This window comes from Ranitomeya imitator, chromosome 3 (assembly GCF_032444005.1).
Source record: "Ranitomeya imitator isolate aRanImi1 chromosome 3, aRanImi1.pri, whole genome shotgun sequence".
In the NCBI taxonomy this organism is placed as follows: Eukaryota; Metazoa; Chordata; class Amphibia; order Anura; family Dendrobatidae; genus Ranitomeya; species Ranitomeya imitator.
This window is the reverse complement of record NC_091284.1, coordinates 187,116,399-187,130,618: the sequence shown is the minus strand read 5'-3', so window position 1 is coordinate 187,130,618 and position 14,220 is coordinate 187,116,399. Positions and strand designations below refer to the sequence as shown.

At 41.8% G+C, this 14,220-nt stretch overlaps 1 protein-coding gene across 2 annotated transcripts; it reads right to left on the bottom strand.

Moving 5' to 3' along the window:
• Positions 1–415: 415 nt before the first annotated feature.
• SRSF3 (serine and arginine rich splicing factor 3) lies at positions 416–13,713 on the bottom strand. 2 transcript variants are annotated; one of them, XM_069761700.1, is made up of 8 exons: positions 13,578–13,713; positions 13,292–13,331; positions 5,945–5,991; positions 5,205–5,412; positions 4,808–4,942; positions 2,053–2,091; positions 1,525–1,611; positions 416–1,359 (listed from the first exon to the last, which is right to left on the bottom strand). In XM_069761700.1, exons 4-8 carry the CDS (start codon positions 5,408–5,410, stop codon positions 1,332–1,334), a joined length of 495 nt encoding a protein of 164 aa, XP_069617801.1. In that variant the 5' UTR covers positions 5,411–5,412; positions 5,945–5,991; positions 13,292–13,331; positions 13,578–13,713; the 3' UTR covers positions 416–1,331. The 2 variants fall into 2 exon arrangements, with proteins under 2 accessions (XP_069617801.1, XP_069617802.1); XM_069761701.1 differs by lacking the exon at positions 13,292–13,331 and having other exon boundaries at positions 13,578–13,673.
• Between the last annotated feature and the right edge of the window lie 507 nt (positions 13,714–14,220).

The window sequence follows — 14,220 nt, the reverse complement described above, 5'->3', positions numbered from 1 at the left end:
TTTGTGCAGCACTATATGGGGCCAGTGTCTGTATGGGGCCATAATCAACGTTTGCGCAGCATTATGTGGGGCAAATGTGTCTATGGAGCATCTTATGTGGCCATTATTAACCTTTATGCAGGATTATATGGGGCTCCTGATTCAATATGGATATTCAAAAACTTAACCTACTGATGTCTCAATTTTACTTTTATTGGTATCTATTTTTACTTTTGACATTTACCGGTAGCTGCAGCATTTTCCACCCTAGGCTTATACTCGAGTCATCAAGTTTTCCCAGTTTTTTGTGGCAAAATTAGAGGGTCGGCTTATACTCGGGTCAGCTTATACTCGAGTATATACGGTACATCAAATAAAACAAACAACCTTAGTTCATCTTACTTCACCAAAATCAATTAGACCAAATGAAAAAGTAAATTTTTTTAGACAAACTTTAATCCCAGAAAACATCCAAGTCAGTGTTAAAAGATCTTGCACAAAAAGAAAAAATGCAACTGTACATTAACAATATTCGTTCTTTTGAGAAAAAAAACAAAAACAAAGAGTTGGTCAGTTTTACAGCTGAAGTATTAGGCAATAGGCAAAACATTTGTAAATACAGCTCAGTATGTTGTATACACCTGGTATAGAATACTACAACATAGTGGGGCCATCTCTCAGCCTTCAACTAAAAACACCTGAGCTGGATCATGGACACTTGCTTTGTTCTAGGATTGCTAGGGTAATGTGTACTACCCAAGTGTTACCACCATATGCAAACTGCTCTGTTCATGTTACAGAAGCTGAAAAATTACTTCCGGCACAGGGAAGACATTTACTGAATGGTACATTTAGGTTAGGTTTTGGCAGAACTGTAGCCATGCTTTTTAAAACTATTCCTGCATACGTTAAGCTAATTTATACCAGAAAGGCCTGTGCATTAACAAATGTATATGAGTGATAAGTGTATACCTGCTCATGGAAAAGTCTGACATCTCTGCATCTGTGTAATCAGGGGATCAGTGTAGAAGCAAAACTTTCTTACAGAGGTAAAAAAGGAGTTGTATACAGGGGTCAGTGCTCTAACATGAACAAAAATTAAAGCTCAGTTGTGTCCTGTCATTTAGCTTTTTGGTCGTGAATAAAGTCAGAAAAAATTACAGTATAAAGTTAGCACAGTTTTATTTGCCATTTCATTGGTACAAAACTATAACAACCACTTTTTTCTTCACTTGTTACAAGACAATACAAGTACACCTAATAAAAAAAAGGTTTAAAAAGCATGTCAAAAACAAAACAAAAAAAAAAAAAAAAGATCCTTTCCGATGTAATCTGTACAGGGTTGAATGCAATTATTTTCTTTCATTTGACCTGGATCGGCTGGAAAAAAAAAAAAAAATACAAACGTCAGTTTTACAAAAGGAAGATAAAAAGTATTAAACTAAAAATTGTAAAGATTGGTTATGCCATACACTATAGGTAAACATAATAAAATGGGGAGAGAGGGGCAATAAATTAATTACCACCATTAGAAATAGAACATACCTCCTTGATCTAGAAAATGAACGTGACAGCTTATGATTTCTATCTCTGGACAGAGACCTTTCCCTCCGGCGATCTCTAGAGAGTGACCTGAAAGAAGAGAAAAATTGTCAAACTTTAGACGTCAGAATTCTGCATTCATCAACTAAGCCTAATCTGGCAAGGGTGAAACCAAACACTGGTTTATAAAAAGCAGGATTGCCGATATGATTCTGAAAGTTGCTTGTATAATGATATGGGATGAAGAGAGATGTTCCAGTGCATGTTCACATGCTGGACAATCTAGAGCTAACTATATGTATGGTACCTTTTTCAAGAAATATCAAAATGACTTACAGATTTTTAAAGAATGTATTGAATATTTTCTGGTTCACTTTTACAATAGAAAAAGAAACTGGTACTGAAAACATTAATACTGAACTGCTATAAGCAATAATTATTTTTTTTTTTTTAAATGTAGCAGTTCTGACTAAACCTTATACAGCAGACACTCCCAATTCAGACAATACACTGCAATACAAAGTACCTTACCTACTACGGCTACGTGAAAAGCTCCTTCGTCTCGGAGATCTAATGCAAAAGAAATAGTAAGGAATGTCAGCCTTTTCTACAGGCCAATGATGGATTTTCCTAAAATATACTTAACGATGGACCCAAGCAATTTATACCTACGCAAGATAAGCCAAGGCTACCACCTAGAAGGACTGGGAAGAGAGACTGAAAATGGAATTTGAAACATAATACGAAGTCAAATCCTCTAGTGCCCACTACTCGGCAGCCTGACAGCTTTGCACTGCTTACCCTGAACACCACTTGTGAACCCAGGCTGGCTTCAAGAAATCTAAACTCATGCAAACCACGTGGATAAAGCAAGAAATCTACTGTGAAGTGTAAATTCTAGATAGATAATTAAAAATATAAAATAGAATTTAGTTTCTCCAATTAAGGAAAACCTTAGTGTCCTTTAGTGAAGTATTAAATAGTCCCATAATTTGTTAGCTAAATTTATTGATGGGTTAGTAAAAAGATCCCACACATTTAAAGATGATATAGAATGGGAGATTGGCCAAGTCACACACAACTACTGTGTACAGCTCATATTTGGCTCAGGCTCACACAGATTTCTCTATCACCTTTAAACATTTCAAAGATTTCAAGCAATGTAATTTCCCTTTAGAGTTTATGCACTGCCAGCCATAAATTGATAATAGAAAATTACCTTCTTACAAAAGCTGCTTAAAGTCGCAATAAAACTAGCAGAAAACTCTGTATAAGCAGGAAAAAACTTACTAGTCTTTGGGGTTTCAACAAGCTAGAAATGGTGAGGATGCCGGACAGGTGGCCAAGTAGAATTTGTTGAAAGGTTTTTGCCAGGTGTTGCGTTGAATTTAGATGGTTTGCGAAGGGGGATGTTGTGGTTTTTCCTGCTTTTTTGGTTAGCCGTAGGCTGGCGTTGTAGTTGTTGTGAAGACATTTTGACAAACTTAACAGCCGTGCAGATTGGCCGGGTATGTGTGGGCGCTGCAGGCGGGCTGCTGCCGAGTTTTGGTTAAGGTTGGAGAGGAAGGCTGAGTGGACAGCATGCTCGGGAACCATAGGGCGGTGCAATCTGATGACTGGCCATGCCTGGGTCATGTGATACACCAGCCAAGCTGAATGGGGCGCGCTGGTCACATGACGCTGAAAGGGCTAGTTGACTGGCTAATGTAGACCCAGAGGGTGGTGAGAAGAGACATGATGGTGACTCTGTAACGGGTTTCATTTTTATTAGATGAACCAAAGGCACAAAACAGAAATAAATACAAAAACAAAACAAAAAACAAGCCATCAGTATAACCAACTATACTCTAACAATTCACGGATGGGGCTGAAAAGCATTGAGCCACCGTGCATGCAGCTCAGTGATGCTCAATACCTTACAGTTCAGTGAATTAAGACTATGCACTTGAAAGTTTAATAAGTACATGCACACGGGTCAGATACACAGTAGATTTTAAAAGCAAAATCTGCCGGGTATTAAAGTAGCAGCCTTGTGGATGAGTTTTTATAAGCTCATACACGTGCTGCAGAGAAAATCCACAATAGAAATTGATGACACAGATTTTACATCAGCAAACTGTCAATTTATGTTGTGGATTTTGCCTTTTGCAGGGCAAAATGATGAGATGTGTGGTAAATCCACATTTCCAAGACAAACTTAACATCTTTTTGGGCTATAGAAATTTTGCGCAAGGCAATTCCCGTGTGGACGTACCCTAAAGGGTATTCCCACTATAGACAATTACACCAAACACGTCTGATAGATGTTGGTCTACATATCTCCAGAACTACATTTCCCAGATCCTCTGTCTCAGCGACTAACAGAAAGATGGCCACAGACACATGCAGCTTCTCTATTCTACTACTGAGTTACGGAGCACATTAAGTAAGCTTTGCTGTTCACGTCACTCCCATCTATCCATTAAATCGCTGACTGAATGCAAAGGGCAATTCACCAGCAGAGAAAGGGGTGGAAAGTTCATTCTGCAGGTATGGCTTTCACCTCTGAGACCTGAACCTATCAGACATTTTAAAAAATGTATGCTATAATTGTCCAAGGTGGGACTACTCAAGATTAAGATCCATTAATGAGCCTTAACATAAGATGCACACCAATAACTTTCTAAAATGAAAACCCTGTATGGAAAAGGTGTATCTAACTAGTTGTACTCATATGATATGAAGATAAAATGAATGTGCATGCGACTAAGTTACATAACTGTATGGAGGTTCAATATCACCATCCAGTCCATATGAATTATGCAGCAAGTAAAACCCAAGAAGTAAATGGGTTCTAAAGGGGCAGATTAATCACCAAGTGTAAGAGAGAACAATGGCCGAGACATGCAGCTGAACAATGTGTCCACAATTTGTCAAAACTCAGCAAAACCATTCATATACATAAAATATTTTTAAGTATTGTAAGGGCAAAAAGATTGGAGACACGATGGTTCAGCATTTACTATCTCTGCCTTTAATAGACCAAAATTTTCCTCCATCTAGTTTTGAGATTTGCAATAAATTTACACGAGCTTGGGGGAATTTACAAGAAATTATAAAAATAAAAAATAAAGTAATCAGAAAGTTTCTTATAGTTCTGCTAAACATGCACAAGGCATAATGCCCTGTGCTGCCTTCATACTTATCTACACAGATCTACATAGCAGTATCATAAATTAAATGATCAGACTCAACACTAACATTTTTATAAAAATTATGCGCAGCAACACAAGAAATGTTACCATACCTGCGCCTCGGAGGGGGGCTCCTCCTGCGGTAATCATCCCTAGGACGCCTATTCCATGATTGTGGAGGTCCGCGATTCCTAGTCCTTTTCTCACCATTTGATAATTCTACTCTAACACGACAGCCACATAAAGTTCTACAAAATGAGAAATTATTAGTAGTAGTCAAGGGGAAGAAAAATGGAGTTACCAAGCTCTAAAATATTCTACGGCTTTCATGTTACTAATTACAGGTCTAACACATACGCAAGCTGGGAAGAGTTAACCTAAGTGCTTAAGTCCACTTCACAGCTGCAACAAAACTTACAAGATATCACTTGTCCTAGGAAAAGGGAATCAAGAGTGAGTCAGCTTTCTTTGTCAATATTTTAGGTGAATAGCTCAATAAAGTACAATTACCGTCCATCTAATTCTCTGACAGCATCTGCAGCATCTCTGGGATCCTCAAACTCAACAAAAGCAAAACCAGGGGGATTCCTGGCCACCCATACACTACGCAAAGGTCCATAGTAGCCAAAAGCGCGTTCCAATTCTGTCTTGTTACCATTGTTACCAAGATTTCCAACATAGACTTTGCAGTCCAGGGGACAGGAGTCACGATGCATTGCTGCAGATGGGGGAAGATTTTAACATGTTTTCAATATGAACCTTTTTTCATTGCAAAAATGCTACAATAAAATGTTTCAAGGTTGATTAATTCAAGATTATTTAAAGGTTAAACCAACCACTGATGACATTGAATAGCCCATTTTTGTGATCAATGGTAATACGGAGAAAGCTGTGACCTGCCAGCTCGCTAGATTGCATGGAAGACAAGACACTCAATGTAAGAAAGACTCTGAATGAGATGCAGACATACATTGAGAATAACTAATGGTTCTTCGTATAAACCAACAAAAGCTGCGGTCACATGATACAGAAGGGCAACCGGTATAGGGAACAGCGGCACACAGCAACTGGCAATTTTTTTTTTTACTTCATACACACAACATACATTACTGATCGCTAACAGTGACCAAACGAGCTATTATTTTTACAAAGTGTAGTAATACAATAATAAAGTCAGACCTAATAAATTAGTGAATCAAAGATACAAGGATGTTCACCTTTTAGATCCGTATATAGATACAGCTACATACCTCAGATTACTAGGTGTAAGAAATCTCAGGAAACTGCACCAAAGTATCTATAATAAAAAAAGAAACAAAAATAAAAAAAAAGTAAAACAGCTTACTTAAATAGTAGCGTTACTACATTTTTTTTCTCCCTCCCAAATTGGCACTATAAGCAAAGATAGGAAACTTCATAAAATGCCTCAAAAATTGCTCAAATCCATGTACAGTTCTGTCTTCAGTGGAGGATCAAGATACAGGTACTGACAGTGAAACTCAAAGGAGGAAAGAAATGAGGAGCTGAAAAAAAACTGGGGAAACCTCTAGTAACAAGAAGTTGCAGAGGGTAAAAGCTAAAAATACAAAGCATAAATCAAGTCAAAACATCCATAAATAGCATTATTCCTTGTGAACATACATTTAATTGATTATGAAAATCAACCTGAAAACGCGTTTTTTTTTTAACCCCATTGCCCCCAAGGGTGGTTTGCACGTAAATGACAGGTCCTATTTTTACAATTCTGACCACTGTCCCTTTATGAGGTTATAACGCTGGAACGCTTCAACGGATCCTGGTGATTCTGACAATGTTTTCTTGTGACACATTGTACTTCATGATAGTGGTAAAAATTTCTCTGATATTACTTGCGTTTATTTTTGGGAAAAAAAAAAACGGAAATTTGGAGAAAATTTTGCAATTGTTCCAACTTTGAGTTTTCATGCCCTTAAATCACAGATATGTTACACAAAATACTTAAGGGAACCTGTCTCCCCCCAAAATCGAAGTTGAGCTAAGCCCACCGACATATCTACAGCATTCTGGAATGCTGTAAACTCCCGATGTAGCCTGATAGGGGAGAAAAAGAGGTTAGATTATATTCACCCGGAGGAGGGGGGAGGGTCCCATCTTCGTACAATCACATCCTCTTCACACCGCAGGCGTACTTTGTCTGAAGGCAGAGCAGGGCAGAGCAAAGCAAAGTACTGCAGTGCGCAGGTGCCAGGAAAGGTCAGAGGCCCAGCGCCTGCGCACTGCAGTGCTTTGCTCTGCCCTCAACAAGGCAGACAAAGTGCGCCTGCGCCGCAGCGTGAAGACAAGAGGACGTCATCGTAAGAAGATGAGAGGCCCCGGACCGGAACGAGATGCCCATCGGACCGGACCGCAGCGGGACCACCCCTGGGTGAGTATACATTTAATCTAACCTGTTTTTCTCATCTTTCAGGCTACATCGGTAGTTAAGCCCCTGATGCCGGTGGGCTTAGCTCATCTTCCATTTTTGGGGGGGGGGGGGGGGGGGGGACAGTTTCCCTTTAATAAGTAACATTTCCCACATGTCTACTTTACATCAGCACAATTTTGGAACCAAATTTTTTTTTTTAAGGGAGTTAAGGGTTTAAAGTTGGCCAGCGATTTCTCATTTTTTACAACACCATTTTTTTTTTTTTTTTTTTTAAGGACCACATCTCATTTGAAGTCACTTTGAGGGGTTTATACGATCGAAAATACCCAAGTGTGACACCATTCTAAAAACTGCACCCCTCAAGGTGCTCAAAACCACATTAAGGGTATGTGCACACGTCAGGATTTTCTTGCAGAAATTTCCTGACAATCATGACATTTCTGCCAGAAATCCGCATGCGTTTTTTGTGCTGATTTTTAGCGGATTTTTTGCGTTTTTCCCCGGACACGCCAATTTAATGGGAAATCCGCAAAAAATCCGCAAAAATAATTAACATGCTACTTTTTGCGGAATGCGTTTTTTTTTTTCGCGGAAAAAAACGCAAACATGTGCACAAAACATGCAGAATGCATTCTAAATGATAGGATGCATATTGTTTGCGTTTTTTTAGCGATTTTATAGCGTTTTTATCGGGAAAATCCGCAAAAAAAAAACCGCAAAAAATCCTGACGTGTGCACATAGCCTCAAGAAGTTTATGAACCCTTCAAGTGCTTCATAGGACTTTTTGGAATGTTTTAAAAAAAAATTAACATTTACTTTTTTTTTTTTCTTCACAAAAACATTATTTCAGATCCAATTTGTTTTATTTTATTAAGGGTAACCGTAGAAATTGGACCCCAAAAGTTGTGCAATTTGTCCCAAGTACACCGATACCCCATATGTGGGGGTAAACCACTAAGGAATTTATCTAGATGTGTGGTGTGCATTTTGAACCTCCAAGTGCGTCACAGAAAATTTATAATGTAGAGCCGTAAAACTAAAAAAATCATTTTTTTTTTCACAAAAATGATCTTTTCGCCCTTAATTTTTCATTTTCCCAAGGGTAACAGGAAAAATTGGATCCCAAAAAGGCAGAGCTCGGAAGGGAAGGAGCGCAGTTTTGGATGCAGACTTTGATGGAATGGTCTGCAGGCGTCATGTTGCATTTGCAGAGCCCCTGATGTACCTGAACAGTAGAACTCCCCCACAAGTGACCCCCAAGGAACTTATCTAGATGTGTTGTGAGAACTTTGAACCCCCATGTGTTAGGCTACGTTCACATTAGCGTTGCGCGCCGCTGCGTCGGCGACGCAACGCACGACGCACAAAAAAAACGCGCGCAAAAACGCTGCGTTTTGCGACGCGTGCGTCGTTTTTTGACGAAAATCGGACGCACGAAAAATGCAACTTGTTGCATTTTCTTGCGTCCGACGCTAGCGTCGGAAACGACGCACGTGTCGGAAAACGCAACAAAGAAAACGCACGCGTCCCCCATGTTAAACATAGGGGCGCGTCGCCGACGCAACAGCGACGCACATTAGCGGAACGCTAATGTGAACGTAGCCTTACACTATAGTTAATAATGCAGAGCCATGAAAATAAAAAATCATTTTTTTCCCCCACAAAAGATTTATTAGCCCCCAAATTTTTATTTTCTGAAGGGTAACAGGAGAAATTGGACAGCAAAAGTTGTTGTCCAATTCGTCCTGAGTACGCCGATACCCCATATGTCGGGGTAAACCACTGTTTGGGTGCACGTCGGGGATCGGAAGGGAAGGAGCGCAGTTTTGGATGCAGACTTTGATGGAATGGACTGCGGGAGTCACGTTGCGTTTGCAGAGCCCCTGATGCGCCTAAACAGTGGAAACCCCCCAACACACCCTAACCCCAACAGTAAACCAAACCCCAGACCCAACTCCAACGGGAAAATGGAAATAAATACATTTTTTTTACATTTTATTATGTTTCCCTAACTAAGGTGGTGATAAAGGGGGGTTTGATTTACCGTATTTTCTGGTGTATAAGACGACTGGGCGTATAAGACGACCCCCAACTTTTCCGTATAAAATATGGAGTTTGGGATATACTCGCCGTATAAGACGGGGTCATCTTACACGCCCAGTCATCTTATACGGCGTGTGCGGTCCGGATGGTTCCCAGGGCACTGGGATCCATATTCATGTAAAAAAAATAAAATAAAAATAAAAAATATGGGACATACTTACCCTCAGTCGGCCCCCGGCTCTCAGCGGCACAAGCGGCGGCCTCCGTTCCTAAGGATGCATTGAGCGAAGTACCTTAGATGACGTCACGATCACGCGACGAGGGGAAGCTTACATATTGCGTTTAGGGACACATTTGCTGTTCTAGTCAGTGAATAGATCCGAACCCCCAGAAAAACACGATATGGGACGGGGGTTATAAACTCTAATGGTGCTGGTAGAGCAAACATGCATTCCGACATGCATCATTTTTGGGAGTGTATGCCTACTGGAGGCACAAATAAATTACAAAGCATCGTTTCAGAGTAAAAACATATATGGCTATTATTGCACAGCCCGGGGCTGATCAGTGCTGCCCTCAGTTTGGGCAGTATCAGATGATAGGATCCCTTTAAACACAGAAAGCGCAAGAGGAGACATCCATGGCTAAATCCGTGTGAAAGAAATGCTGTTTTTTTTTTTTTCTTCATTAAAGGCATTTTTAATTTAAATTGAGAAGGGGTTGTCCTCCTGGTGGACTACCACTTTAAATTTGCTGCAGGATCACGGCAAAAACAATGGTTTGGTCTTTTATAAAGAGGTTTAATATGAAAGGGTCTTTACCATCAAGATGGAAAATAAACACATTATGGTTAATGGAAGCAAATAAGTAAAAATCCACTTTTAGGGCAAGTTCACACAGGGCGTTTTTTATGCTAATCTTCAAAACCTATGAGATTTCAGAAATCTCATGCACACACTTTTTTGTTTGATCAGTATTCTGTGCCTTGCTGCGTTTTTTGGACAGAGCATGTCACTTCTTTCAGCATTTTTGCACACATTGACTTGAATGGGTGCTGAAAAAAAAAAACGTAGGTATCATTATTTAAAAATTAGCTATAATATGTTTACAGCGGCGCTAGTGTATGAGGTAACCTATTGCTGCAAATTTAGACAATAACTACAATGTTGTCGAAACTATATATAATTTAGCAAGTATTAGATTTGCGCAAAAGAAACCAGAAGGGAACAGTATTCCCTTCTAGTTTATTTTGTGCAAATCTAATACTTGCTAAACTAGGTATCATTATTTGCTGCTGAAAATCCAAGGACATTAGCATGGACAAAAAAAAAAAACACCAAATATGCAAAAAACAAACTCAAACACCTAAACCTGCGTTTTAGAAGATCAGGTTTTGCTGTAGAAAAAAAAAAAAAGCAGCAAAAAGGCTTTGTGTGACCTTACCCTTAGCCTATGATCAAATGCAGAGTTTCTGCAGAAAGGCTGCTTTTTACAGTACCAGCTAGAGTTGAATTTCATAAATCTCACGTGCGTTTTTTAAACCTGCAGAATGTCAATTTTCAGCATTTTTACAGACCATGTGAAATGGTGCAAGTCTTTCAGCATACTTACCCCCAATGCTCCCGAGTACTGTGGGATTTGTTTTTATTCTACTAAATCTGCATTCATTGACAACAAATAGCATTTTGGTGCTTCAATAAAAAATGCCTAATCATAATAACCAATTACGTAATCAACTACATAATAACCAATACACTAAGAATAAACACTATTTACGAATGTTTTGACTTTATGCATTGTATTTTTAGCTTTCACCATCTGCAGAGCTCTGGTTACTAGAAGTCTCCACTGCATAACCCCTCTGAACTGTTCCCAGAATTAGAAATCAACTTTTCTGATGATTAAAGTACTGTATATACTCGAGTATAAGCTGAGATTATCAGCCCACTTTTTTGGGCTGAATGTCCCCCTTTCGGCTTATACTCGAGTCATACCCAGGGGTCGGCAGGTGAGGGGGAGCGGGGGCTGTCTAATTATACGCACCTACTCCTGCGCGGTCCCTGGCTTCCCGACGCCGGCAGCTTTCTCCTGTACTGAGCGGTCACATGGTACCGCTCATTACAGTAATGAATATGCGGCTCCACCTCCCATAGGTGGAGCCACATATTCATTACTGTAATGAGCGGTAACAGTGACCGCCCACTACAGGAAGTTGCAGTGTCGGGGAAGCAGTGACTGCACAGCGCCAGGAGCAGGTAAGTATAACGGGGAGGGGGAGCGCTGCGCAATAGTCGCCTGCTCCTCGTTTCGGCACCGCTCCATCTTCAGCAGTGCTCTGCTTTACGGCCGGCGCTGACAGTCAGTGCGGGAAGCTGACGCCGGGGGACGTGACAGACACCGGAATGTAAGTATGTACTATTTGTTTTTTTAAACTTTTACAATGGTAACCAGGGTAAACATCGGGTTACTAAGGGCGGCCCTGCGCTTAGTAACCCGATATTTACCTTGGTTACCAGTGAACACATCGCTGGATCGGCATCACACACGCCGATCCAGCGATGACAACGGGTGATCAGCGACCAAAAAAAAGGTCCTGATCATTCCCAGCGACCAACGATCTCCCAGCAGGGGCCTGATTGTTGGTGCTGTCACGCATAACGATTTCGTTAACGATATCGTTGCTACGTCTCAAAAAGCAACGATATCGTTAACGAAATCGTTATGTGTGAAGGTACCTTAAGGAAATCCTGAAAACATGACCCGTTGGTGGCTCTTGAGGACAGAACTTGTGGAACACTGCCTTAGCGTATATGCACACGTTGCGGATTTGCCTGTGGAATTTTCTATGCGGATTCAGCACCTCTTCGCAGAAAACGCAGGTCAAAATCTGCACTTTTTTTGCGGATTTCATGTTTTTACCCATGCGGATTTCGATTATGGAATGGGTGCAGAAACGCTGCAGATCTGCACAAAGAATTGACATGCTCCTTTTAGGCTATGTGAACACTTTGCAGATTCCACTGCGGATTTTTCTGCAGTGGAATTCCAAAATCCGCAGTGAAAACCCGTCGCGGTTTTTACTGCGGTTTCTTCTGTGGATTTTCATCTGCAGTTTCCTATTGGAGCAGGTGAAAATCCGCAGAAAAGAAGTGACATGCTGCGGAATGTAATCCGCAGCGTTTCCGCGCGTTTTTTTCCGCAGCATGTGCACTGCGTTTTTTGTTTCCCATAGGTTTACATTGGACTGTAAACTCATGGGAAACTGCTGTAGATCCGCAGCGGTCAAATCCGCAAAGTGTGAATATAGCCTTAATCTGCAGCGTTTTCCGCACCATTAGCACAGCATTTTTTGCCATCGATTTACATTGTACTGTAAATCAACTGCGGATCTGCAGCATCTCTGCGTGGGGAAAAAAAAACAAAACGCTGTGGATTCGCAGGAAATCTGCAGTGTGCACATCGCCTTAGGGTAACTTCACACTGGACGTTTTTGATGCTTTTATCCTGCAGGTTTTGGTACATTTTTCCCCATTCAATTGGTGAAGAAGAAAAAAACAACGCTGATAGTGACATTATGTCCAAAAAAAACCCACGTAAAGCACAAATTATTGAGGACAAACCAAGCTGTGTGCATGAGATTTCTGAAACCTCAGACACAGCTGGTACTGAGAAACAGCTGAAAATTAGCATAACACAGCAAATACACCTGGTGTGACAGCCTTCAGGTTGGTGATAAATCTACACAGAAATAGAGGCAACAATTCTCCAATGTGTGCACAGTCCCCTATGGTTAAGAGAGTCTTCAAAAAAAAAAAAAAAGAAAAAGCACCCTAGTGGCCAGTTAGAAAATTGCTAAATTTCTATTTTTCAATAAAAAGACAAAAAAAAATAGACAAAAATCTGATCTAGCCAATGTCCTCTTCTGGTGCCCCCCCAATGGCAGCTTGTAATAAGAAGGGATCAATGAAAAACAGGCCTGAATGGGGGGAGGGGGGCTCACTCCGACCCCCCCCCCCCCTCATAAAGGAAATATTACACAAAAGGAGATAAGTGGTTAATATAAGACCCTGTAGCCTCTTCCACCCCACAGGCGGCCGCTACCTGCCCCCACACTGTCCGGCCGCCACACTGCGCACACGCGGGGCTCACCTCAGGCCTGCTCCGGGCTCCCGCCTGGCGATGGCTCCCACTGTGGACAGATACAGGCAGCATTAGTACACGGCGAGGCTGCAGCAGGCTCACACTCGGCCGCCACCTTCACCAGAGGCCATTACATCCCCTTCCCGCTTCACGACACGAGACAAAATGGCGTCGGCTCTTTGTCTCTGTCCGTCCGAAAACCGGCAACGCACCAAGGCGCTTCCCGTTACCAGGGGCCACGTGAGTGAGCGGGAGGGAAAAGCGACAATGCACGGAGCGCAGAGCAATCATTTACCGCTGTGATACGGGGCAGGGGTTCCGGGCTCTTCCGCGCCTCCAGTCTACACGCGCACGTCTTCTGGCGAACAGGCACAAAATGGCTCACAAGCTATTGGGCGGCTCTGCCTCGTCCAAGCCTCGGCCAACGTGACCTCCGAACAGCCAATAGAGACCAAGACAACAGTTAGCCACGCCCAGGCTAGTGTTTAGCGGAAGGCGCTTCTCTGGAAGCCGAGACCGCCATGTTTGTTTTGGGTGTGTGAATAATGGAGGCTTCCCGTCATAGTATGTAATGTGTACACGCTATGGCGGACCGAGCGTGGACTGACTCGGTGTCTGACATACGAAGGTGGGCTGTGCTGAGCCCCCCGCTAAAAGGAGGTAGTAATGGGGGACGTGTATGTGGTAGCTCCCAAGTATATCGTGTAGCGTGTTACCTCTCACAGGTGGACGGTGAGGCGGCGCGAGTAATGTTACCAGAGCCCTGTGGAAGGAGTAATGGTGGGAAAAGCCCTCTCATCAGGGCGGCAGTAAAGGAATTCTTCCACGTCTGGCGGATAGGGGGACCTTAGGCTTCTTTCACATTTCCTTCGGTTCGCGGCCGTCGCTAAGCGTCGGCATGACGTACCGACGGACGTTGTGAAAATTCGGCACAACGT

What these genes read in the sequence shown, in the direction of transcription:
- SRSF3 (XM_069761700.1), bottom strand. Translation starts at nt 5,410, where the DNA reads ATGCATCGTGACTCCTGTCCCCTGGACTGCAAAGTCTATGTTGGAAAT. An exon ending in AGCCCCCCTCCGAGGCGCAG is followed by an intron (nt 2,092 to 4,807) that starts GTATGGTAACAT and finishes CTTTTGCATTAG; the next exon opens with ATCTCCGAGACGAAGGAGCT. An exon ending in TTTTCACGTAGCCGTAGTAG is followed by an intron (nt 1,612 to 2,052) that starts GTAAGGTACTTT and finishes CTCTTCTTTCAG; the next exon opens with GTCACTCTCTAGAGATCGCC.